General features: G+C 41.5%; 1 protein-coding gene across 1 annotated transcript in view; it reads left to right on the top strand.

Moving 5' to 3' along the window:
* The window catches only part of LOC118380010 (extracellular matrix organizing protein FRAS1-like), a 423,703-nt gene that overhangs the window by 157,213 nt on the left and 241,490 nt on the right, over nt 1-25,000 (top strand). The window contains 1 exon segment of the mRNA XM_052462665.1: nt 10,723-10,857. Coding sequence (XP_052318625.1) covers nt 10,723-10,857 — 135 coding nt within the window.

Raw genomic sequence — 25,000 nt, 5'->3', positions numbered from 1 at the left:
AAGGAGAAATCGGATCGCCTTGTCTGCTTCTTCTAGTGATGCTGAACGGAGCAGATCATTGCCTGTTAGAACTATGGCTGATGGACTGGAGAGCAGATATTGCCTGTTGAAGGATTGGCATATAGGAGGATGAAGGATTGGCATATAGGATTTAAATCATATGAATGAAATTGGAGCCAATTCCCATATGTTTCAGACGAGAGATATGACCATTCTAATCTATCAATTTTTTGGGGGGATAAAGCAGCCCAATGAGCTGTCGTTTCTGATGAAGCATTTAAGAAATGTAATAGCGGACGGAAGTTTTCCGAGGATAATTGTTTTTTTAACAAACCCGCTTCGGTCCATGTGGTTTCGAAGACAGGACGACAACATTTTGGAAAACAGTTTTACATTTTTTGGTAATCAAAAATAGAAGAATCATGTCTTAACCACTTGGTGACAACACAGTGACATCCTTACCTTTTTTCTTGTAAAAGTGGAATTAGTGCTGCATTCACATCTCTCCTAAATTAACCTTTGTGAACGGCTGTGTTAAATCATATCGAGCAATAGTGGAACTAATTGAGACCAAAATTTGAGAGAGATTTGGGCTTAATTTATTCGGGCTTAATTTAGAGATATTTTGTCTCCCACCGAGGCAGCTTCCTCTGTTAAGAGAAGATGAGTTCTTCATTATTGTAGAAAGGACTTAGTCTGGCTTGGTTTGGATTTACATATATATATATATATATATATATATATATATATATATATATATATATATCAAATGTACAGAGTCTTCTTGGGTATGACGCTACAATGCTTGGCACAACTGTATTTGGGGAGTTTCTCCCATTCTTTTCTGCAGATCCTCTAAAGCTCTGTCAAGTTGGATGGGGAACGTTGCTGCACAGCTATTTTCAGGTCTCTCCAGAGATGTTCAATCGAGTTCAAGTCTGGACTCTGCATGGGCCTCTCAAGGACATTCAGAGAGTTGTCCCGAAGCCACTCCTGTGTTGTCCTGGCTGTGAGCTTAGGGTCGTTGTCCTGTTGAAAGGTGAACCTTCGTTGCAGTCAGAGGTCCTGAGTGCTCTGGAGCAGGTTTTCATCAAGGATCGCTCTGTACTTTGCTCCGTTCATATTCCCCTTAAACCTTGACTCGTCTACCAGTCCCTACTGCTGACAAACATCCCCACAGCAGGATGCTGCCACCACCATGCTTCACCGTAGGGATGGAGCCAGGTTGTGTCCAGATGTGATGCTTGGAATTCAGGCCAAAGAGTTACATCTTTGTTTCATCAGACCAGGTAATCTCGTTTCAGTAAAACATTAAATGAGTAAACATTTTAAGACCTTTTCCAGTTTGATGAGTTATGGTGACTAATGAAGAAAACATTTAATGAAAGGAAAAATTACAAATGTGCTTAAACAGTCAATAACATACTGTAGAAGTAGAAGTAATAACATACTGTAGGAGAAATAACATACTGTAGGAGAAATAACATACTGTAGGAGTAATAACATACTGTAGGAGAAATAACATACTGTAGGAGTAATAACATACTGTAGGAGTAATAGCATACTGTAGGAGAAATAACATACTGTAGGAGTAATAGCATACTGTAGGAGAAATAACATACTGTAGGAGTAATAGCATACTGTAGGAGTAATAGCATACTGTAGATGTAGGAGTAATAACATACTGTAGGAGTAATAGCATACTGTAGGAGAAATAACATACTGTAGGAGTAATAGCATACTGTAGGAGTAATAGCATACATACTGTAGGAGTAATAACATACTGTAGGAGTAATACCATACTGTAGGAGAAATAACATACTGTAGGAGTAATAACATACTGTAGGAGAAATAACATACTGTAGGAGAAATAACATACTGTAGGAGTAATAGCATACTGTAGGAGTAATAGCATACTGTAGATGTAGGAGTAATAACATACTGTAGGAGTAATACCATACTGTAGGAGTAATAACATACTGTAGGAGTAATAACATACTGTAGGAGAAATAACATACTGTAGTAATAGCATACTGAGGAAATAACATACTGTAGGAGTAATAGCATACTGTAGGAGTAATAGCATACTGTAGATGTAGGAGTAATAACATACTGTAGGAGTAATAACATACTGTAGGAGAGTAATAACATACTGTAGGAGAAATAACATACTGTAGGAGTAATACTGTCATACTGTAGAGAGTAATAGCATACTGTAGTAATGTAGGAGTAATAACATACTGTAGAGTAATACATACTGTAGGAGTAATAACATACTGTAGGAGAAATAACATACTGTAGGAGGTAGGAGTATAACATACTGTAACATACTGTAGGAGTAATAACATACTGTAACATACTGTAGGAGAAATAACATACTGTAGGAGTAATAGCATACTGTAGGAGTAATAGCATACTGTAGATGTAGGAGTAATAACATACTGTAGGAGTAATAACATACTGTAGGAGTAATAACATACTGTAGGAGTAATAGCATACTGTAGATGTAAAGTAATAACATACATACTGTAGGAGTAATACATACTGTAATAACATACTGTAGATGAGTAATAACATAATAATAACATACTGTAGGAGAAATAACATACTGTAGAAATAACATACTGTAGGAGAAATAACATACTGTAGGAGTAATAGCATACTGTAGGAGTAATAACATACTGTAGATGTAGGAGTAATAACATACTGTAGGAGAGTAATAACATACTGTAGGAGTAATAGCATACTGTAGGAGAAATAACATACTGTAGGAGTAATAGCATACTGTAGGAGTAATAGCATACTGTAGGAGATAATATACTGTAGGAGTAATAACATACTGTAGGAGTAATAACATACTGTAGGAGAAATAACATACTGTAGGAGTAATAACATACTGTAACATACTGTAGAGAAATAATAACATACTGTAGGAGTAATAACATACTGTAGGAGAGTAATAACATACTGTAGGAGTAATAACATACTGTAGGAGTAATAACATACTGTAGGAGTAATAACATACTGTAGGAGTAATAACATACTGTAGGAGTAATAACATACTGTAGGAGTAATAACATACTGTAGGAGTAATAACATACTGTAGGAGTAATAACATACTGTAGGAGTAATAACATACTGTAGGAGAAATAACATACTGTAGGAGTAATAACATACTGTAGGAGTAATAGCATACTGTAGGAGTAATAGCATACTGTAGATGTAGGAGTAATAACATACTGTAGGAGTAATACCATACTGTAGGAGTAATAACATACTGTAGGAGTAATAACATACTGTAGGAGAAATAACATACTGTAGGAGTAAAAACATACTGTAGGAGTAATAACATACTGTAGGAGTAATAACATACTGTAGGAGAAATAACATACTGTAGGAGTAATAACATACTGTAGGAGTAATGACATACTGTAGGAGTAATAACATACTATAGGAGTAATAACATACTGTAGGAGTAATAACATACTGTAGGAGTAATAACATACTGTAGGAGTAATAACATACTGTAGGAGAAATAACATACTGTAGGAGTAATAACATACTGTAGGAGTAATGACATACTGTAGGAGAAATAACATACTGTAGGAGTAATAACATACTGTAGGAGAAATAACATACTGTAGCAGTAATAACATAATGTAGCTGTAGGAGTAATAACATACTGTGGGAGTAATAACATACTGTAGCTGTAGGGGTAATACCATACTGTAGCTGTAGGGGTAATACCATACTGTAGCTGTAGGAGTAATAACATACTGTAGCTGTAGGAGTAATAACATACTGTAGCAGTAATAACATACTGTAGCTGTAGGAGTAATAACATACTGTAGCTGTAGGAGTAATAACATACTGTAGCAGTAATAACATACTGTAGCTGTAGGAGTAATAACATACTGTAGCTGTAGGAGTAATAACATACTGTAGCTGTAGGAGTAATACCATACTGTAGCTGTAGGAGTAATAACTGTAGCAGTAATAACTGTAGCTGTAGGAGTAATAACATACTGTAGTAATAATAACATACTGTAATAACATACTGTAGCAGCTGTAGGAGTAATACCATACTGTAGCTGTAGGAGTAATACCATACTGTAGCTGTAGGAGTAATACCATACTGTAGCTGTAGCAGTAATAACATACTGTAGCTGTAGCAGTAATAACATACTGTAGCTGTAGCAGTAATAACATACTGTAGCAGTAATAACATACTGTAGCTGTAGTAATAGCCATACTGTAGCTGTAATAAACATACTGTAGCTGTAGGAGTAATAACATACTGTAGCAGTAATAACATACTGTAGCTGTAGGAGTAATAACATACTGTAGCAGTAATAACATACTGTAGCTGTAGGAGTAATAACATACTGTAGCTGTAGGAGTAATAACATACTGTAGCAGTAATAACATACTGTAGCTGTAGGAGTAATAACATACTGTAGCTGTAGGAGTAATAACATACTGTAGCAGTAATAACATACTGTAGCTGTAGGAGTAATACCATACTGTAGCTGTAGGAGTAATACCATACTGTAGCAGTAATAACATACTGTAGCTGTAGCAGTAATAACATACTGTAGCAGTAATAACATACTGTAGCAGTAATAACATACTGTAGCTGTAGGAGTAATAACATATAGTAATAACATACTGTAGTAATAACATACTGTAGCTGGAGTAATAACATACTGTAGCAGTAATAACATACTGTAGCAGTAATAACATACTGTAGCTGTAGGAGTAATAACATACTGTAGCAGTAATAACATACTGTAGCTGTAGGAGTAATACCATACTGTAGCTGTAGGAGTAATACCATACTGTAGCTGTAGGAGTAATACCATACTGTAGCTGTAGGAGTAATACCATACTGTAGCTGTAGCAGTAATAACATACTGTAGCAGTAATAACATACTGTAGCAGTAATAACATACTCTAGCAGTAATAACATACTGTAGCTGTAATAACATACTGTAGCTGTAGCAGTAATAACATACTGTAGCAGTAATAACATACTGTAGCAGTAATAACATACTGTAGCAGTAATAACATACTGTAGCTGTAGCAGTAATAACATACTGTAGCAGTAATAACATACTGTAGCAGTAATAACATACTGTAGCAGTAATAACATACTGTAGCTGTAGCAGTAATAACATACTGTAGCAGTAATAACATACTGTAGCAGTAATAACATACTCTAGCAGTAATAACATACTGTAGCTGTAATAACATACTGTAGCTGTAGCAGTAATAACATACTGTAGCAGTAATAACATACTGTAGCAGTAATAACATACTGTAGCTGTAGCAGTAATAACATACTGTAGCTGTAGCAGTAATAACATACTGTAGCAGTAATAACATACTGTAGCAGTAATAACATGCTGTAGCTGTAGCAGTAATAACATACTGTAGCAGTAATAACATACTGTAGCAGTAATAACATACTGTAGCTGTAGCAGTAATAACATACTGTAGCAGTAATAACATACTGTAGCAGTAATAACATACTGTAGCTGTAGCAGTAATAACATACTGTAGCAGTAATAACATACTGTAGCTGTAGGAGTAATAACATACTGTAGCTGTAGGAGTAATACCATACTGTAGCTGTAGGAGTAATACCATACTGTAGCTGTAGGAGTAATACCATACTGTAGCTGTAGCAGTAATAACATACTGTAGCAGTAATAACATACTGTAGCAGTAATAACATACTCTAGCAGTAATAACATACTGTAGCAGTAATAACATACTGTAGCAGTAATAACATACTGTAGCAGTAATACCATACTGTAGCTGTAGGAGTAATACCATACTGTAGCAGTAATACCATACTGTAGCTGTAGGAGTAATACCATACTGTAGCTGTAGGAGTAATAACATACTCTAGCAGTAATAACATACTGTAGCTGTAGGAGTAATAACATACTGTAGCAGTAATAACATACTGTAGCAGTAATAACATACTAGTAACATACTGTAGGAGTAATAACATACTGTAGCTGTAGGAGTAATAACATACTGTAGCTGTAGGAGTAATACCATACTGTAGCTGTAGGAGTAATAACATACTGTAGCAGTAATAACATACTGTAGCTGTAGGAGTAATAACATACTGTAGCTGTAGCAGTAATAACATACTGTAGCAGTAATAACATACTGTAGCTGTAGGAGTAATACATACTGTAGCTGTAGGAGTAATACCATACTGTAGCTGTAGGAGTAATAACATACTGTAGCTGTAGGAGTAATAACATAGCTCTAGCAGTAATAACATACTGTAGCTGTAGCAGTAATGACATACTGTAGCTGTAGCAGTAATAACATACTGTAGCTGTAGCAGTAATAACATACTGTAGCTGTAGGAGTAATAACATACTGTAGCAGTAATAACATACTGTAGCTGTAGCAGTAATAACATACTGTAGCAGTAATAACATACTGTAGCAGTAATAACATACTGTAGCAGTAATAACATACTGTGTAGCAGTAATAACATACTGTAGCAGTAATAACATACTGTAGCAGTAATAACATACTGTAGCTGTAATAACATACTGTAGCTGTAGCAGTAATAACATACTGTAGCAGTAATAACATACTGTAGCAGTAATAACATACTGTAGCAGTAATAACATACTGTAGCAGTAATACCATACTGTAGCTGTAGCAGTAATAACATACTGTAGCTGTATTATGTATTATGGTTTATATCACCTTAGAAATATATTTGCCCTCCATTTTTTATGAATCATCCATGTGCACGGGACTATATACAGGGTCCATATATATATACAGGGTACATATATACAGGGTACATATATATACAGGGTACATATATATACAGGGCACATATATATACAGGGTCCATATATATATACAGGGTAAATATATATATACAGGGTACATATATATACAGGGTACATATATATACAGGGCACATATATATACAGGGTACATATATATACAGAGTACATATATATACAGGGTACATATATATACATATATATATACAGGGTACATATATATACAGGGTACATATATATACAGGGTACATATATATACAGGGTACATATATATACAGGGTACATATATATATACAGGGTACATATATATATACAGGGTACATATATATACAGGGTACATATATATACAGGGTACATATATATACAGGGTACATATATATACAGGGTACATATATATACAGGGTACATATATATACAGGGTACATATATATACAGGGTACATATATATACAGGGTATATATATATACAGGGTACATATATATACAGGGTATGGATATGGGCAGGAAATTCAGTCTATAATCTGGATCTTCACAGACATTCATTATGGCCTGTAGGCCATGTCCTTCCTGGGAGAAAAATTCAATAACCTGCCCTAAAACGAAGGTGAACAGCAATCAACAGGAAGACAAATACCAAAAGATACCGTGTAGTAGCACATATGAGATTGGCAATATCTCCTTAGCAGTAGCACCCCCCCCCCAAAAAAAAAGTAATCTCGTTGAATTTCTTCCTTCTTTTATTGCCATCTTTTTCCCAGTGATTCAATGCTCTGTAGCCCCACCAGGAAGTAGATCCAGTCTCACTATATTATCCACTGTTCATTAATTGGTGTAGTGTCATCACTGTATTCATTTCCTGGGTACGGTTTTCCCAAAAGCATCTTTAGGTTTTTAAGGTCATCGTTGCGATAGGGGATCCTTTGGGAAACCAGGTTCTGCACCATAGGCATTATAATAATAACAAATAACAATACTCAACGTTAATATTAATATTGTTTCTTGTACTCACTTGAAGCGGTGTCCTCATTGTTATCTCGTGCTGAGGGCATCATTATAGCCAAAGGCTATGCTGCGTGATTGTGAATGGATGGCACACCTGACTATTGAGCCAGACGTATTGAGGTTAGCCTTGATCTATTGGCTTGTCCCCTTGTGTGTTAGGTTTTTTTTTTAAATGTGATTCTCACAGAAGTCTTGAGCCTCCTCCTTGGCAGTGGAGAACGAGCGTGTTGTGTGTGTTCTGGAAGGTCACGATGAGATTTGCCGGTGGTGGATGAGGCTGTATCTCAGATTTAGATTGCGTAGCTCTCACCTCGTTGTAGATCTCTCTCTCTGTTTTAACAGTTCTCAGGTAAGGGTAGATACTGATCTTCTTCTCGGCAAAGGTCAGAGCCTTCCCCCGATAACGATTCAAGGAGAACGATTCAAGGAGATTGATTGCCCCCCTTCTAATTTAGCCTGCGCCGTCACCAGATTATGGAGTCACCAGATTATGGAGTCACCAGATTATGGAGTCGTACCTCCGTCCCGTTGGCCTGCCTTCTCCAGACTTCCCACTTTAAGTTGAAAAGGTTTTCCACTTCAGGAGCGAGAAATACGAGTGATTCATTCAACGGCAGAGGTAATCTCCTCACGAACAATCTCTGGGATAGTAGCAGCCAGTTCTTTCTCTTGTCTGGTGTTGACAAGTGCCATGTTCCCACGGGTGAATGGTGAACGGACAGACTGTGCTATCTGAAATAGACCTGCTCGTTTTTTTCTTGTCATACAATGAATCTTCCACACCTTAATATGGTGTTTACAATTCATCATTTTAGAAAACAAGTCAGTTAATTCCTATTCATTTTGCAAAAGAAAGCCACGATAAGGCCACGTTGTTCAGTGCATGCCACCGGAATCAGAAGCCTCTTGACCTCCTGATAACATAGGTCATAGGTCATCCTATCAGCATCGCGTCCTGATATTTACATCCTGTCATCATCATGTCCTGGTATGTAACATCCTGTCAACATCATGTCCTGGTATGTAACATCCTGTCATCACCATGTCCTGGTATGTAACATCCTGTCAACATGTTGTTATATATTCATTTAACTAGGCAAGTCAGTTAAGAACAAATTCTTATTTTCAATGACGGCCTAGGAACAGTGAGTTAACTGCCTGTTCAGGGGCAGAACGACAGATTTGTACCTTGTCAGCTCGGGGATTTGAACTTGCAACCTTCCGGTTACTAGTCCAACGCTCTAACCACTAGGCTACCCTGCCGCCCCAAGTCCTGTGGATAGTAGTGGATAGTAGTATTTAGTAGTGGTTAGTAGCCATAACACAGAGGTCAAGAGAAGACATGCTCAGCCATCAGGGGTTTAGAGGTGTGTCCATTTTATTGCATAGGTGAAAAGTGTAGAGAGATGGTTAGAGAGAGAGATCAAGAGAAAGACACAGAGATTGAGACACACAGAGCGAGACACACAGAGCGAGACACACAGAGATTGAGACACACAGAGATTGAGACACACAGAGAGTGAGACACACAAAGAATGAGACATAGAGAGGGTTAAAGACAGACACAGAGAGAGTGAGACAGAGAGTAAGACAGAATGAGACACAGAGAGCGTGAAGCAAATAGAGCGTGAGGCAGAGAGAGCGAGGCAGAGAGAACGTGAGGCAGAGAGAGTGAGGCAGAGAGAGCGTGAGGCAGAGAGAGTGAGGCAGAGAGAGAGAGTGAGACACAGAGAGAGTGAGGCAGATAGAGCGTGAGGCAGAGAGAGTGAGGCAGATAGAGCGTGAGGCAGAGAGAGTGAGGCAGAGAGAGAGTGAGACAGAGAGAGTGAGGCAGAGAGAGAGTGAGGCAGAGAGAGAGAGTGAGGCACAGAGAGAGAGTGAGGCAGAGAGAGAGTGAGACATAGAGAGAGTGAGGCAGAGAGAGTGAGGCAGAGAGAGAGGTGAGACATAGAGAGTGAGACATAGAGAGAGTGAGGCAGAGAGAGAGTGAGACATAGAGAGAGTGAGGCAGAGAGAGTGAGGCAGAGAGAGTGAGGCAGAGAGAGTGAGGCAGATAGAGCGTGAGGCAGAGAGAGAGAGTGAGGCAGAGAGAGAGAGTGAGACATAGAGAGAGTGAGGCAGAGAGAGAGAGTGAGACATAGAGAGAGTGAGGCAGAGAGAGAGTGAGACAGAGAGAGAGTGAGGCAGAGAGAGTGAGGCAGAGAGAGAGAGTGAGACATAGAGAGAGTGAGGCAGAGAGAGTGAGGCAGAGAGAGAGTGAGGCAGAGAGAGTGTGAGGCAGAGAGAGAGCACTAGAATAGAGAGGGATAAAGACAGACACAGTGTGGGGATCAAGCCATCACTTGAAAAGTACCTAATCATGGCCCTGAGGAGCAAAATGTTCCGGAATGATAATGGATGAGAATGGAATCCCTGGTAACGGAGAACGTTCCGACAACTTTAAGGGAACGTTCCGATTGGGTTTTCAACTTGGTTTAGCAGCTTACCTTAGTGTGAGAACAGGAGACGTCCTCAGTGTTCTGGTCCATGTTGTCAGAGTCAACTGCAGGTCCTGTGTGGCTCAGTTGGTAGAACACGGTGTTGGCAACACCAGTGTTGTGGGTTTTATGCCCACAGGGGGACCTGTATGAAAATGTATGCACTCTAATGTAAATATGAATGCAGATAGAAAAGTTGGGAGAAACGTAGTTTAGAGTTGTGGTGTGTGCTTTCACGAAATCAGCTAATAAGGGGGTTGAAGATGAAAGGTATTGACATTCAGGAACACTCACGTATAGTAAATGACATGATAGGGAATTGTGTATATGAACGAAGAATGTGGTATGTTTATGAGGATTAATTAACTTTTTCTCTCTATTCCCTCCCTCCCTCCTCTCTCTCTCCCTCTGCAGCCTGCCAGTCGTCCTGTGCCACCTGTGAGAATGACTTTGAGTGCTCGTCCTGTGGGGGGTCCTTGCTATTAAACAACAGGCACTGCGTGGCCACCTGTGACCCGGGGTCCTATCAGGACCCGACTCAGTGCCTGCGTGAGTTTCTTTTTATCGTTCGTAGCCTCACTAGAGAAGGAGAGAAAGAAAGAGAAAGAGAGAGAGAAAGTCAAAAGAGAGAGAAAGGGAGAGAGAGAGACAGAAAGAGAGAGCAAGAGTTTAGAGAGAGAGAAATAGATCATTTGCCCTTTATGGAGAGATGAACCCGGATAAGGGTCCCCTAAGAAATCTGGTCCTGGGGCTCTGTTTACAAACACAAACAGACCCCACAGAGCCCCAGGACAGCAACACAATTAAAACCCAACCAAATCATCAGAAAACTAAAATCGGAGTAGAATTCATGAACGCACCCTATCGACAGTTGTCGTAGTAACATCATGAACGCACCCTATCAGCAGTTGTCGTAGTAACATCATGAACATTCTATGGAAATGGTTACTTGCATAGTGAAGTCTTTTGTTTAGACATTTACATGTAGCTAGCTAGCTAAACAATGAACCATAATACCAACTCATAAATGAACCATAATACCAACTCATAATGTTATTACCCTGGATGAATCTGCAGGTAGCTGACCAACTAGTTTCAATTTTAGCTAGCTAGCTAACACTAGTCTATAACTAGCAATGCAAATGACTCTGAGATACGAATAAAATGACTACACAGATCATACACGTAATGTTAGCTAGCAAGCCAGCTAGCAAACATTAGCTAGCTAGCTAAAAAGTATACTTTAACTTGAAATGAAAATGACTTTCTGACTAAATTAGAAACGTGTAATATCTGTAAATGTAGCTAGCGAGAATATATTACAAGTATCCATGGATGGATGCTTCTCCCTCTCTGTCACGGATGCCGTTGTTGCCCTCAGTTTGAAGATGTCACCCGGAGACAGGTGTTTTATACAACAGCCTTGTGTGTGTTCTCTTTTCGACTCCCTCTGCACATTTGCAATCAAACGCCAGAGTTTTCTCCACATCTTTAGCCGTCATACTCTAATTCCACTTCCAGGAAGTGGAGAACAACACTTCTGTACTTCTTCTTCTATGTCTTTAAAAGCTGCGTATTGCCTGGCCAGCTCATGTTATAGACAGAAGCGAGCTGCATGGCAGACCAATCCGAAATCATCTCCCGGCATGTCCAGCCCATCCATTATCTCAGCCAATCATGGCCAGCGGGAAGGTTCCTGTCTTTTTCCGTGGCTAAACCAACTAGGCTTGTGATTTTAAAATAATATGAATATATTTTTGTTATGTTATTATATATTATTATTATTATTATTATTATTAAGGCAGATGAATGTTCAAATATTCCAGAAGTTTCTGCCCAAAAAAACTCATAAAAAAAAAACTATGTTCAAATGGCTCTCCTTTGAAGTAATGACGCATGACATACTCCATGTTTTTTGAAACGAGTCACATATTTCCCTCAGATTACACAGACCAACAAAAAAAAATAAACTCCAATATCTATTGTGTGAAATACCAGTGTGACGTCACAGTAGCAGGAAAAGGGCAATCAGCGAAGAAGAAACAACATTGTAAATACAACCCATAATTATGTTTGTTCATTTTTCCTTTTGTACTTTAATCGTTACAACACTGTATATAGATATAATATGACAGTTGAAATGTCTTTATTCTTTTGTAACTTTTGTGAACGTAATTCTTTTCTGTTTATTTCACTTTTTTAATTTTTATCTCCTTCGCTTGCTTTGGCAATGTAAACATATGTTTCCCATGCCAATATAGCCCTTAAATTAAAATTGAGAGAGAGAGAGAAGGGGGAAATTAATATGAAATAGAATATGCACTGCTGGCCAATTCCAAATCCACACATGACCATAGCTCTGTTGAGATATCCACATTCAGCACCTCTGTTGAGAGAGAGAGAGAGAGAGAGAGAGAGACTGTATTGTCAACGCTTTAGACCACTAATTACCTCTCTAACTCCCGACTTTAGTTCAACACCTTAGAGACAGGCGGGGTGGCAGGGTAGCCTAGTGGTTAGAGCGTTGGACTAGTAACCAAAAGGTTGCAAGTTTGAATCCCCAAGCTGACCAGGTACTAATCTGTCGTTCTGCCCCTGAACAAGGCAGTTAACCCACTGTTCCTAGACCAGTTAACCCACTGTTCCTAGACCAGTTAACCCACTGTTCCTAGACCAGTTAACCCACTGTTCCTAGACCAGTTAACCCACTGTACCTAGACCAGTTAACCCACTGTTCCTAGACCAGTTAACCCACTGTTCCTAGACCAGTTAACCCACTGTTCCTAGACCAGTTAACCCACTGTTCCTAGACCAGTTAACCCACTGTTCCTAGACCAGTTAACCCACTGTTCCTAGACCAGTTAACCCCACTGTTCCTAGACCAGTTAACCCACTGTTCCTAGACCAGTTAACCCGCTGTTCCTAGACCAGTTAACCCACTGTTCCTAGACCAGTTAACCCACTGTTCCTAGACCAGTTAACCCACTGTTCCTAGACCAGTTAACCCACTGTTCCTAGACCAGTTAACCCACTGTTCCTAGACCAGTTAACCCACTGTTCCTAGACCAGTTAACCCTCTGTTCCTAGACCAGTTAACCCTCTGTTCCTAGACCAGTTAACCCACTGTTCCTAGACCAGTTAACCCACTGTTCCTAGACCAGTTAACCCACTGTTCCTAGACCAGTTAACCCACTGTTCCTAGACCAGTTAACCCACTGTTCCTAGACCAGTTAACCCACTGTTCCTAGACCAGTTAACCCCACTGTTCCTAGACCAGTTAACCCACTGTTCCTAGACCAGTTAACCCACTGTTCCTAGACCAGTTAACCCACTGTTCCTAGACCAGTTAACCCACTGTTCCTAGACCAGTTAACCCACTGTTCCTAGACCAGTTAACCCACTGTTCCTAGACCAGTTAACCCGCTGTTCCTAGACCAGTTAACCCGCTGTTCCTAGACCAGTTAACCCACTGTTCCTAGACCAGTTAACCCACTGTTCCTAGACCAGTTAACCCACTGTTCCTAGACCAGTTAACCCACTGTTCCTAGACCAGTTAACCCACTGTTCCTAGACCAGTTAACCCACTGTTCCTAGGCCGTCGTTGAAAATAAGAATTTGTTCTTAACTGACTTGCCTAGTTAAAAAAAGGTCAAATAAAATATTTTTTAAAACCTACCGCTTTGGGCAGAATGTGTTAACGTGTAGTTCATAGATGTATATTCCATTAGCAGAATCACTGTCTTACCTCAATTAGCCACGAAATCTCTAGCTTGAAAGCTGTTTTCTTGAAGATGCCTGCGCCATTTGCCCCCCCACGACTCCTAGCAGTTCTAGCCAATGAGCTTCAGCCCCTCGCATTTGAGTGACAGCTAGCAAGGAGCCTACCCACTGTTTGCCAATGTGGTTGCAGGGCGGGCCCAACAACTCAGTGGACACAGCAGAGAGAGACAGAGCAATGACGTAGCTCAATGTAGTACGCAATTTGTTTTGGGAACCACATTCGCCTTGCGAGTGCTACTTTTCAGAACTACTGGCTATGAAGAAGTATAAAAAAAAGTACCGAAGAATCTCTTTAATGAACATGGCCGCGAGATGGGAATTGTCTCCCTCCGCTCAACGTTCCCTAATGGTCTATAAATCCACAGATTTTCTTCAAGCCCATTAGGCCGGATTAGACCGGGCTATCTCCAATACCATGCCTCGTCTAGGGAGGACTGTGTGTGTGTGTGTGTGTGTGTGTGTGTGTGTGTGTGTGTGTGTGTGTGTGTGTGTGTGTGTGTGTGTGTGTGTGTGTGTGTGTGTGTGTGTGAGAGAGAGAGAGAAAGGGAGTTTCTTGAGCTGTGAAGTGCTCATCCCTGATGTTGAGTGGCCATAAGTGATGCTCATACTATATGGGGTCTGAAATCTAGTGGAAACTGGGACAGGATGTTCCTCTTTCGCCCTTTTATATGGTATCTCGTAGCCTGAATTAGATACTATTTCTACTTGAGCAGAAATGTGCTTTGTATCATATTTTTCCAGAAGCACAATAATATAGAATATTTGTTAATTAAGGAGGTACACCCCAAACATCCATATAGACCAACCCCCAAACATCCATATAGACCAACCCCCAAACATCCATATAGACCACCCCCCAAACATCCATATAGGTCAACCCCCAAACGTCCACACAGGCCACCCCCAAACATCCATATAGACCAACCCCCAAACATCCATACAGGCCAACCCCCAAACGTCCACACAGGCCACCCCCAAACATCCATACAGGCCAACCCCCAAACATCCATATAGACCAACCCCCAAACATCCATACAGGTCAACCCCCAAACATCCATATAGACCAACCCCCAAACATCCATATAGACCAACCCCCAAACATCCATATAGACCAACCCCCAAACATCCATATAGACCAACCCCCAAACATCCATACAGGCCAACCCCCAAACATCCATACAGACCAACCCCAAACATCCATATAGACCACCCCCAAACATCCATACAGGCCAACCCCCAAACATCCATATAGGCCAACCCCAAACATCCATATAGACCAACCCCCAAACATCCATACAGGTCAACCCCCAAACATCCATACAGGTCAACCCCCAAACATCCATATAGACCACCCCAAACATCCATACAGGCCAACCCCCAAACATCCATACAGGCCAACCCCCAACATCCATATAGACCAACCCCCAAACATCCATATAGACCAACCCCCAAACATCCATACAGGCCAACCCCCAAACATCCATATAGACCAACCCCCAAACATCCATATAGGCCAACCCCCCAACATCCATATAGACCACCCCCCAAACATCCATACAGGCCAACCCCCAAACATCCATATAGACCAACCCCCAAACATCCATATAGAATAACCCCCAAACATCCATATAGACCAACCCCCCAACATCCATATAGACCAACCCCCAAACATCCATATAGACCAACCCCCAAACACCCATATAGACCAACCCCCAAACCGCCATATAGACCACCCCCAAACATCCATATAGACCACCCCCAAACATCCATATAGACCAACCCCCAAACATCCATATAGACCACCCCCCAAACATCCATATAGACCACCCCCAAACATCCATATAGACCAACCCCCAAACATCCATATAGACCAACCCCCAAACATCCATATAGACCACCCCCAAACATCCATATAGACCACCCCCAAACATCCATATAGACCAACCCCCAAACATCCATATAGACCAACCCCCAAAACATCCATATAGACCACCCCCAAAACATCCATATAGACCACCCCCAAACATCCATATAGACCAACCCCCAAACATCCATATAGACCACCCCCAAACATCCATACAGGCCAACCCCCAAACATCCATATAGACCAACCCCCAAACATCCATATAGACCAACCCCCAAACATCCATATAGACCAACCCCCCAAACATCCATATAGACCACCCCCAAACATCCATACAGGCCAACCCCCAAACATCCATATAGGCCAACCCCCAAACATCCATATAGACCAACCCCCAAACATCCATATAGACCAACCCCCAAACATCCATATAGACCAACCCCCAAACATCCATATAGACCAACCCCCAAACATCCATATAGACCAACCCCCAAACATCCATATAGACCACCCCCCAAACATCCATACAGGCCAACCCCTGTGCTGCATGTACCAAGCAGGGGGATAATGTGACTAGATAGGTGGCTAGATAGGTGGTGCTATCCAAGACTGTTGTCATCGGTGGTTAGATAGGTGGTGCTATCCAAGACTGTTGTCATCGGTGGTTAGATAGGTGGTGCTATCCAAGACTGTTGTCATCGGTGGTTAGATAGGTGGTGCTATCCAAGACTGTTGTCATCGGTGGTTAGATAGGTGGTGCTATCCAAGACTGTTGTCATCGGTGGTTAGATAGGTGGTGCTATCCAAGACTGTTGTCATCGGTGGTTAGATAGGTGGTGCTATCCAAGACTGTTGTCATCGGTGGTTAGATAGGTGGTGCTATCCAAGACTGTTGTCATCGGTGGTTAGATAGGTGGTGCTATCCAAGACTGAACAGAATTGTCTTGAGTTCTTTCTTCTGGTTCTTCTGGGAGTGCTTGGAGTTGTAAAAATAAAGTCGGAGATGGATTTTTATGGATTTTATAGTAATCTCATTAAAACAATACCATTATCTTCTGAAGGGAAGGCTTGGTGTGATTATCGTTGCACCACGAAAGGGGTTTGTGTTTTACACAGTGGCCCGATAATGCCTCTCAACAATGGAGAATAAATTACAATAGCTAAGTGACTGAATCTCACCTCCTCCTGGGAGAGAGAGATACGAGTAACATTACTGTATGTAATCATCCCCATGGAAACGGGTGTTTGAGATATTTAAGTGAAAATGCCAGAGAATCCAGTGTTTGGAGGATATATTGACACGGGTGTTGTTTGGCCCGAGTCGAGGGCCGGCAAACCGGCTTCTCGGGCATTATCACTTTTATACGGGTTTACCAACCTATTCAAATAATGATTGACATATTTTCATTAAAAACATTATTTGGATTAATTTATTCATCCTATTTCACCCTTCCTAAAATTACTAAAATGTAAATCACACAGTATATTTTCATGTATCTTATCGTAATGGTGCTGCATACGGTCAGATCAGGGCTGTTTGATAATCGGGCCACTACACTTCTGGATTTCATCATCTCCATCTAATTCATTAATTCATTCATACTATTTCATCCTTCCACAAGATATAGTCCCGACACTAATCTAGAGTTGCTAGAGATGCTGCAAATGTCGGAGAGATGGACGGCAAAGGTTTACACAAATGTCTGCCGTTATATCTTTTTTTTATAGAACAGATCGAGTTCATAAATCGCCTGGCTGGGCTGATGAGACAGTGGATTGCGCAGTCAGATGGAACAGAGTAAATAGGCATTTTAACGTCATAGATTTAGCCGGTTGGCAACTTGTGGAATAGACACCGGCTGGATTGCGGTTTTAACCAATCAGCGTTCGGGGTTAGACCCACCCGTTGTATAAAACATTACTGTATGTTGTGGTCATCCCCAGAGACACTGACAGAGGAACTGTCAGGAGAGATTGTCACGACCGTCGTAAGGAGGAGATCAAGGCGCAGCGTGGTAAGCGTACATTCTTCTTTAATAAAGAACAAAACACTGACCAAAATAACAAAACGATATGTGAAGCTGATATGAGTAGTGCAGACAGGCAACTAAACATAGAACAAGAACCCACAAACACAGAAGGGAAAATGGCCACCTAAATATGATCCCCAATCAGAGACAACGATAAACATCTGCCTCTGATTGGGAACCAATTCAGGCCACCACAGACATACATAATACCTAGACCTACCAAACCCCCAGACATACAAAAACCCCTAGACAATACAACAACTAGCATACCCACCCTCTTCACACCCTGACCTAACCAAAATAATAAAGAAAACAGAGATATTAAAAGTCAGAGCGTGACAGAGATTTTATGTCTGTGACTGTGCATTAATTCACACCCAATTGAGCTTCCCTCGTGTGGCTTTACAGGGTTTCAGTATCCTCTGCAAGAATTACTGGAGCTGATAACTTTATATGAGACAAACAGAGAAGCATTTGCTTGCCTGTGAGAGCCAGGGATAGGATATACAGTATAATCCCCTGTTAACCTTTTTCAGAAAAAACGGTTTTGTTATGTTGTCTGACCATATTCTACAATCTCATTTTTGTTGAATAAAACAAAAAAATATTGTTCTGTCTTTGGCATTGAGAGAGAGAGAGAGAGAGAGAGAGAGAGAGAGAGAGAGAGAGAGAGAGAGAGAGAGAGAGAGAGAGAGAGAGAGAGAGAGAGAGAGAGAGAGAGAGAGAGAGAGAGAGAGAGAGAGAGAGAGAGAGAGAGAGAGAGAGAGAGAGAGAGAGAGAGAGAGAGAGAGAGAGAGAGAGAGAGAGAGAGGTCCCACTTCTAGTAGACTCCATTCTAGAATAAATGGAATAGTCTAAATGGAAAACAGAGGAATTACCTAGCCAGTCAACATTTGGAAAGGCCATTTTAAAAGAACTCCTTACTTTTCTACCCAAACACAAAACAACAGACCACGTTCACGCATTACACAAATGAATAAACCGGCATGTTCATCGGAAACAGCAGAGGAAAGGTATTTGGATGTTTTGTTGATTTGAAGAATGTTTTTCATTCCAAATGGCGTGATGGATTATATTACAAAACACTCCAAAAATAGCACTGGGGGTAAAGTATATTAAAGTATTTTAAAAAATATGACATCATAAAATCGTTTTACTCAAACAACATATGTAGTGTTAGACTGAACAATAAAATAGGTTTTATTTTTGCATGAGGGCAAAGGGCGAGACAAGGGTTCAGTTTAAGCCCAACGTCTGTTCAACGTCAATAGAGAGAGAGACAGAGCGAGCAAGAGCACGTCTAGCAGTTTCACAGTCTGCAGTAATTCTAGGATCTTTGAGTTACATTTGGTAAACTGTTGACACCTAATCGGTAAACTGTTGACACCTAATCAGTAAACTGTTGACATCTTATTGGTAAACTGTTGACACCTAATCAGTAAACTGTTGACATCTAATCGGTAAACTGTTGACACCTAATCGGTAAACTGTTGACATCTAATCGGTAAACTGTTGACATCTAATCAGTAAACTGTTGACATCTAATCAGTAAACTGTTGACACCTAATCAGTAAACTGTTGACACCTAATCAGTAAACTGTTGACACCTAATCAGTAAACTGTTGACACCTAATCGGTAAACTGTTGACATCTAATCGGTAAACTGTTGACATCTTATCGGTAAACTGTTGACACCTAATCGGTAAACTGTTGACATCTAATCGGTAAACTGTTGACATCTTATCAGTAAACTGTTGACACCTAATCGGTAAACTGTTGACACCTTATCAGTAAACTGTTGACACATAAACTGTTGACACCTTATCAGTAAACTGTTGACATCTAATCGGTAAACTGTTGACATCTAATCGGTAAACTGTTGACACCTAATCAGTAAACTGTTGACACCTAATCAGTAAACTGTTGACACCTAATCAGTAAACTGTTGACACCTTATCAGTAAACTGTTGACACCTAATCGGTAAACTGTTGACATCTTATCAGTAAACTGTTGACACCTAATCGGTAAACTGTTGACACCTAATCAGTAAACTGTTGACACCTAATCGGTAAACTGTTGACACCTAATCAGTAAACTGTTGACACCTAATCAGTAAACTGTTGACATCTTATTGGTAAACTGTTGACATCTAATCAGTAAACTGTTGACACCTAATCAGTAAACTGTTGACATCTAATCGGTAAACTGTTGACATCTAATCAGTAAACTGTTGACATCTAATCAGTAAACTGTTGACATCTAATCGGTAAACTGTTGACATCTAATCGGTAAACTGTTGACATCTAATCGGTAAACTGTTGACATCTAATCGGTAAACTGTTGACATCTAATTGGTAAACTGTTGACACCTAATCGGTAAACTGTTGACATCTAATCGGTAAACTGTTGACACCTAATCGGTAAACTGTTGACACCTAATCGGTAAACTGTTGACATCTTATCGGTAAACTGTTGACATCTAATCGGTAAACTGTTGACACCTAATCGGTAAACTGTTGACATCTAATCGGTAAACTGTTGACATCTTATTGGTAAACTGTTGACATCTAATCGGTAAACTGTTGACACCTAATCAGTAAACTGTTGACATCTAATCGGTAAACTGTTGACATCTAATTGGTAAACTGTTGACATCTAATCGGTAAACTGTTGACATCTAATCAGTAAACTGTTGACATCTAATCGGTAAACTGTTGACACCTAATCGGTAAACTGTTGACATCTAATCGGTAAACTGTTGACATCTAATCAGTAAACTGTTGACACCTAATCAGTAAACTGTTGACACCTAATTGGTAAACTGTTGACATCTTATTGGTAAACTGTTGACATCTTATTGGTAAACTGTTGACATCTAATCAGTAAACTGTTGACACCTAATCGGTAAACTGTTGACACCTAATCGGTAAACTGTTGACATCTAATCGGTAAACTGTTGACACCTAATCGGTAAACTGTTGACATCTTATTGGTAAACTGTTGACATCTTATCGGTAAACTGTTGACATCTAATCAGTAAACTGTTGACACCTAATCAGTAAACTGTTGACATCTAATCAGTAAACTGTTGACACCTAATCGGTAAACTGTTGACATCTAATCAGTAAACTGTTGACATCTAATCAGTAAACTGTTGACATCTTATTGGTAAACTGTTGACATCTAATCAGTAAACTGTTGACACCTAATCAGTAAACTGTTGACACCTAATCGGTAAACTGTTGACACCTAATCAGTAAACTGTTGACACCTAATCAGTAAACTGTTGACATCTAATCAGTAAACTGTTGACACCTAATCAGTAAACTGTTGACATCTAATCAGTAAACTGTTGACATCTTATCGGTAAACTGTTGACATCTTATCGGTAAACTGTTGACATCTTATCGGTAAACTGTTGACATCTAATCGGTAAACTGTTGACATCTAATCGGTAAACTGTTGACATCTTATCGGTAAACTGTTGACATCTAATCGGTAAACTGTTGACATCTAATCAGTAAACTGTTGACATCTTATCAGTAAACTGTTGACATCTAATCGGTAAACTGTTGACACCTAATCAGTAAACTGTTGACATCTTATCGGTAAACTGTTGACACCTAATCAGTAAACTGTTGACATCTTATCAGTAAACTGTTGACATCTTATTGGTAAACTGTTGACATCTTATTGGTAAACTGTTGACATCTAATCAGTAAACTGTTGACACCTAATCAGTAAACTGTTGACACCTAATCAGTAAACTGTTGACACCTAATCAGTAAACTGTTGACACCTAATCAGTAAACTGTTGACATCTAATCAGTAAACTGTTGACACCTAATCAGTAAACTGTTGACACCTAATCAGTAAACTGTTGACACCTAATCAGTAAACTGTTGACATCTAATCGGTAAACTGTTGACACCTAATCGGTAAACTGTTGACATCTAATCGGTAAACTGTTGACATCTTATCGGTAAACTGTTGACATCTAATCAGTAAACTGTTGACATCTAATCAGTAAACTGTTGACATCTAATCAGTAAACTGTTGACATCTAATCAGTAAACTGTTGACATCTAATCAGTAAACTGTTGACATCTAATCGGTAAACTGTTGACATCTAATCGGTAAACTGTTGACATCTTATCAGTAAACTGTTGACACCTAATCAGTAAACTGTTGACATCTAATCAGTAAACTGTTGACATCTAATCAGTAAACTGTTGACATCTTATCAGTAAACTGTTGACATCTAATCAGTAAACTGTTGACATCTTATCGGTAAACTGTTGACATCTTATCGGTAAACTGTTGACATCTTATCAGTAAACTGTTGACACCTAATCGGTAAACTGTTGACATCTAATCAGTAAACTGTTGACATCTAATCAGTAAACTGTTGACACCTAATCGGTAAACTGTTGACATCTAATCGGTAAACTGTTGACATCTAATCGGTAAACTGTTGACATCTTATCAGTAAACTGTTGACACCTAATCAGTAAACTGTTGACACCTAATCAGTAAACTGTTGACACCTAATCAGTAAACTGTTGACACCTAATCAGTAAACTGTTGACACCTAATCAGTAAACTGTTGACACCTAATCGGTAAACTGTTGACACCTAATCGGTAAACTGTTGACATCTTATCGGTAAACTGTTGACATCTTATTGGTAAACTGTTGACATCTTATCAGTAAACTGTTGACATCTAATCAGTAAACTGTTGACACCTAATCAGTAAACTGTTGACACCTAATCAGTAAACTGTTGACATCTTATTGGTAAACTGTTGACATCTTATCGGTAAACTGTTGACACCTAATCGGTAAACTGTTGACAACTAATCGGTAAACTGGGACTGGGGACCCTAGACATGGGTCCCGAATGGACGGGGGACTCCGGCAGCGCCGGACAGGCGGGAGACTCCGGCAGCTCCGGAGTGAAGGGCGATTCTGGCATCGCCTGTCTGACTGATGGCTCTGACAGATCATGGCTGACTGACGGCTCTGGCAGCTCCTGGCTGGCTGGCGGCTCTGGCATCTCCTGGCTGGCTGGCGGCTCTGGCAGCTCCTGGCTGACTGGCGGCTCTGGCATCTCCTGGCTGGCTGGTGGCTCTGGCAGCTCCTGGCTGGCTGGCGGCTCTGGCATCTCCTGGCTGGCTGGCGGCTCTGGCAGCTCCTGGCTGACTGGCTGACTGACGGCTCAGGACAGACTGTTGGCTCTAGCAGCTCAGGACAGGCAGGAGACTCTAGCAGCTCTGGACAGGAGGGAGACTCTAGCAGCTCAGGACAGGCGGGAGACTCTAGCAGCTCAGGACAGACGGGAGACTCTAGCAGCTCTGGACAGGCGGGAGACTCTAGCAGCTCTGGACAGGCGGGAGACTCTAGCAGCTCTGGACAGGCGGGAGACTCTAGCAGCTCTGGACAGGCGGGAGACTCTAGCAGCTCTGGACAGGCGGGAGACTCTAGCAGCTCTGGACAGGCGGGAGACTCTAGCAGCTATGGACAGGCGGGAGACTCTAGCAGCTCTGGAGAGATGGGAGACTCTAGCAGCTCTGGACAGGCGGGAGACTCTAGCAGCTATGGACAGGCGGGAGACTCTAGCAGCTCTGGAGAGATGGGAGACTCTAGCAGCTCTGGACAGGCGGGAGACTCTAGCAGCTCTGGAGCAGCTCTGGCGGGAGACTCTAGCAGCTCTGGACAGGCGGGAGACTCTAGCAGCTCTGGACAGGCGGGAGACTCTAGCAGCTCTGGACAGGCGGGAGACTCTAGCAGCTCTGGACAGGCGGGAGACTCTAGCAGCTATGGACAGGCGGGAGACTCTAGCAGCTCTGGAGAGATGGGAGACTCTAGCAGCTCTGGACAGGCGGGAGACTCTAGCAGCTCTGGACAGGCGGGAGACTCTAGCAGCTCTGGACAGGCGGGAGACTCTAGCAGCTATGGACAGGCGGGAGACTCTAGCAGCTCTGGAGAGATGGGAGACTCTAGCAGCTCTGGACAGGCGGGAGACTCTAGCAGCTCTGGACAGGCGGGAGACTCTAGCAGCTCTGGACAGGCGGGAGACTCTAGCAGCTCTGGACAGGCGGGAGACTCTAGCGGCTCTGGACAGGAGGGAGACTCTAGCAGCTCTGGACAGGAGGGAGACTCTAGCAGCTCTGGACAGAAGGGAGACTCTAGCAGCTCTGGACAGAAGGGAGACTCTAGCAGCTCTGGACAGAAGGGAGACTCTAGCAGCTCTGGACAGGCGGGAGACTCTACGTCGGCCCAAGGAGATGCACTGGAGACCAGATGCGTAGAGCTTCATGGCACTTGGCTCGATGCCCGCTCTAGCCCGGCCGATACGAGGATATGGAATGTACCGCACCCCCACCGGGGACACCGTGCGCTCCACAGCATAACACGGTGCCTGCCCGGTCTCTCTCGCTCTCCGGTAAACACAGGAAGTTGGCGCAGATATCCTACCTGGCTTCGCCACCCCCAAGAAATGTTTGGGGTTACCTCTCTTCCTACCGCGCTGCCATGCTGACACCATTCGCCGGTATCCCTCCTCACACTGCTCCAGAGAATCCAAGGCGGGCTCCGGCACTCTCCCTGGGTCGACCGCCCACCTGTCTATCTCCTCCCAAGTAGTGACACAGTCCAGATCTCGCTCCCATGTCCAGAAATCCTGACATCGCTGCTGCTGCCCATTACCACGCCGCTTGGTCCTCTGTTGGTGGGTGTTTCTGTAACGGCAGTTTTCCTCCTCTTCGTCCGAAGAGTCCTCTTCACTGGTTGCCCTTTTCTCGTGGCAACAGGTCACAAATCTTGCTGCTGTGATGGCACACTGTGGAATTTCACCCAGTAGATATGGGAGTTTATCAAAATTGGATTTGTTTTCGAATTCTTTGTGGATCTGTGTAATCTGAGGGAAATATATATCTCTAATATGGTCATACATTGGGCAGGTTAGAAAGTGCAGCCCAGTTTCTACCTCATTTTGTGGGCAGTGAGCACATAGCCT

This window comes from Oncorhynchus keta, chromosome 14 (genome assembly GCF_023373465.1).
Source record: "Oncorhynchus keta strain PuntledgeMale-10-30-2019 chromosome 14, Oket_V2, whole genome shotgun sequence".
Classification (NCBI taxonomy): Eukaryota; Metazoa; Chordata; class Actinopteri; order Salmoniformes; family Salmonidae; genus Oncorhynchus; species Oncorhynchus keta.
Note: the sequence above shows the minus strand (reverse complement) of the source record. Positions and strands in the feature narration are given on the sequence as shown.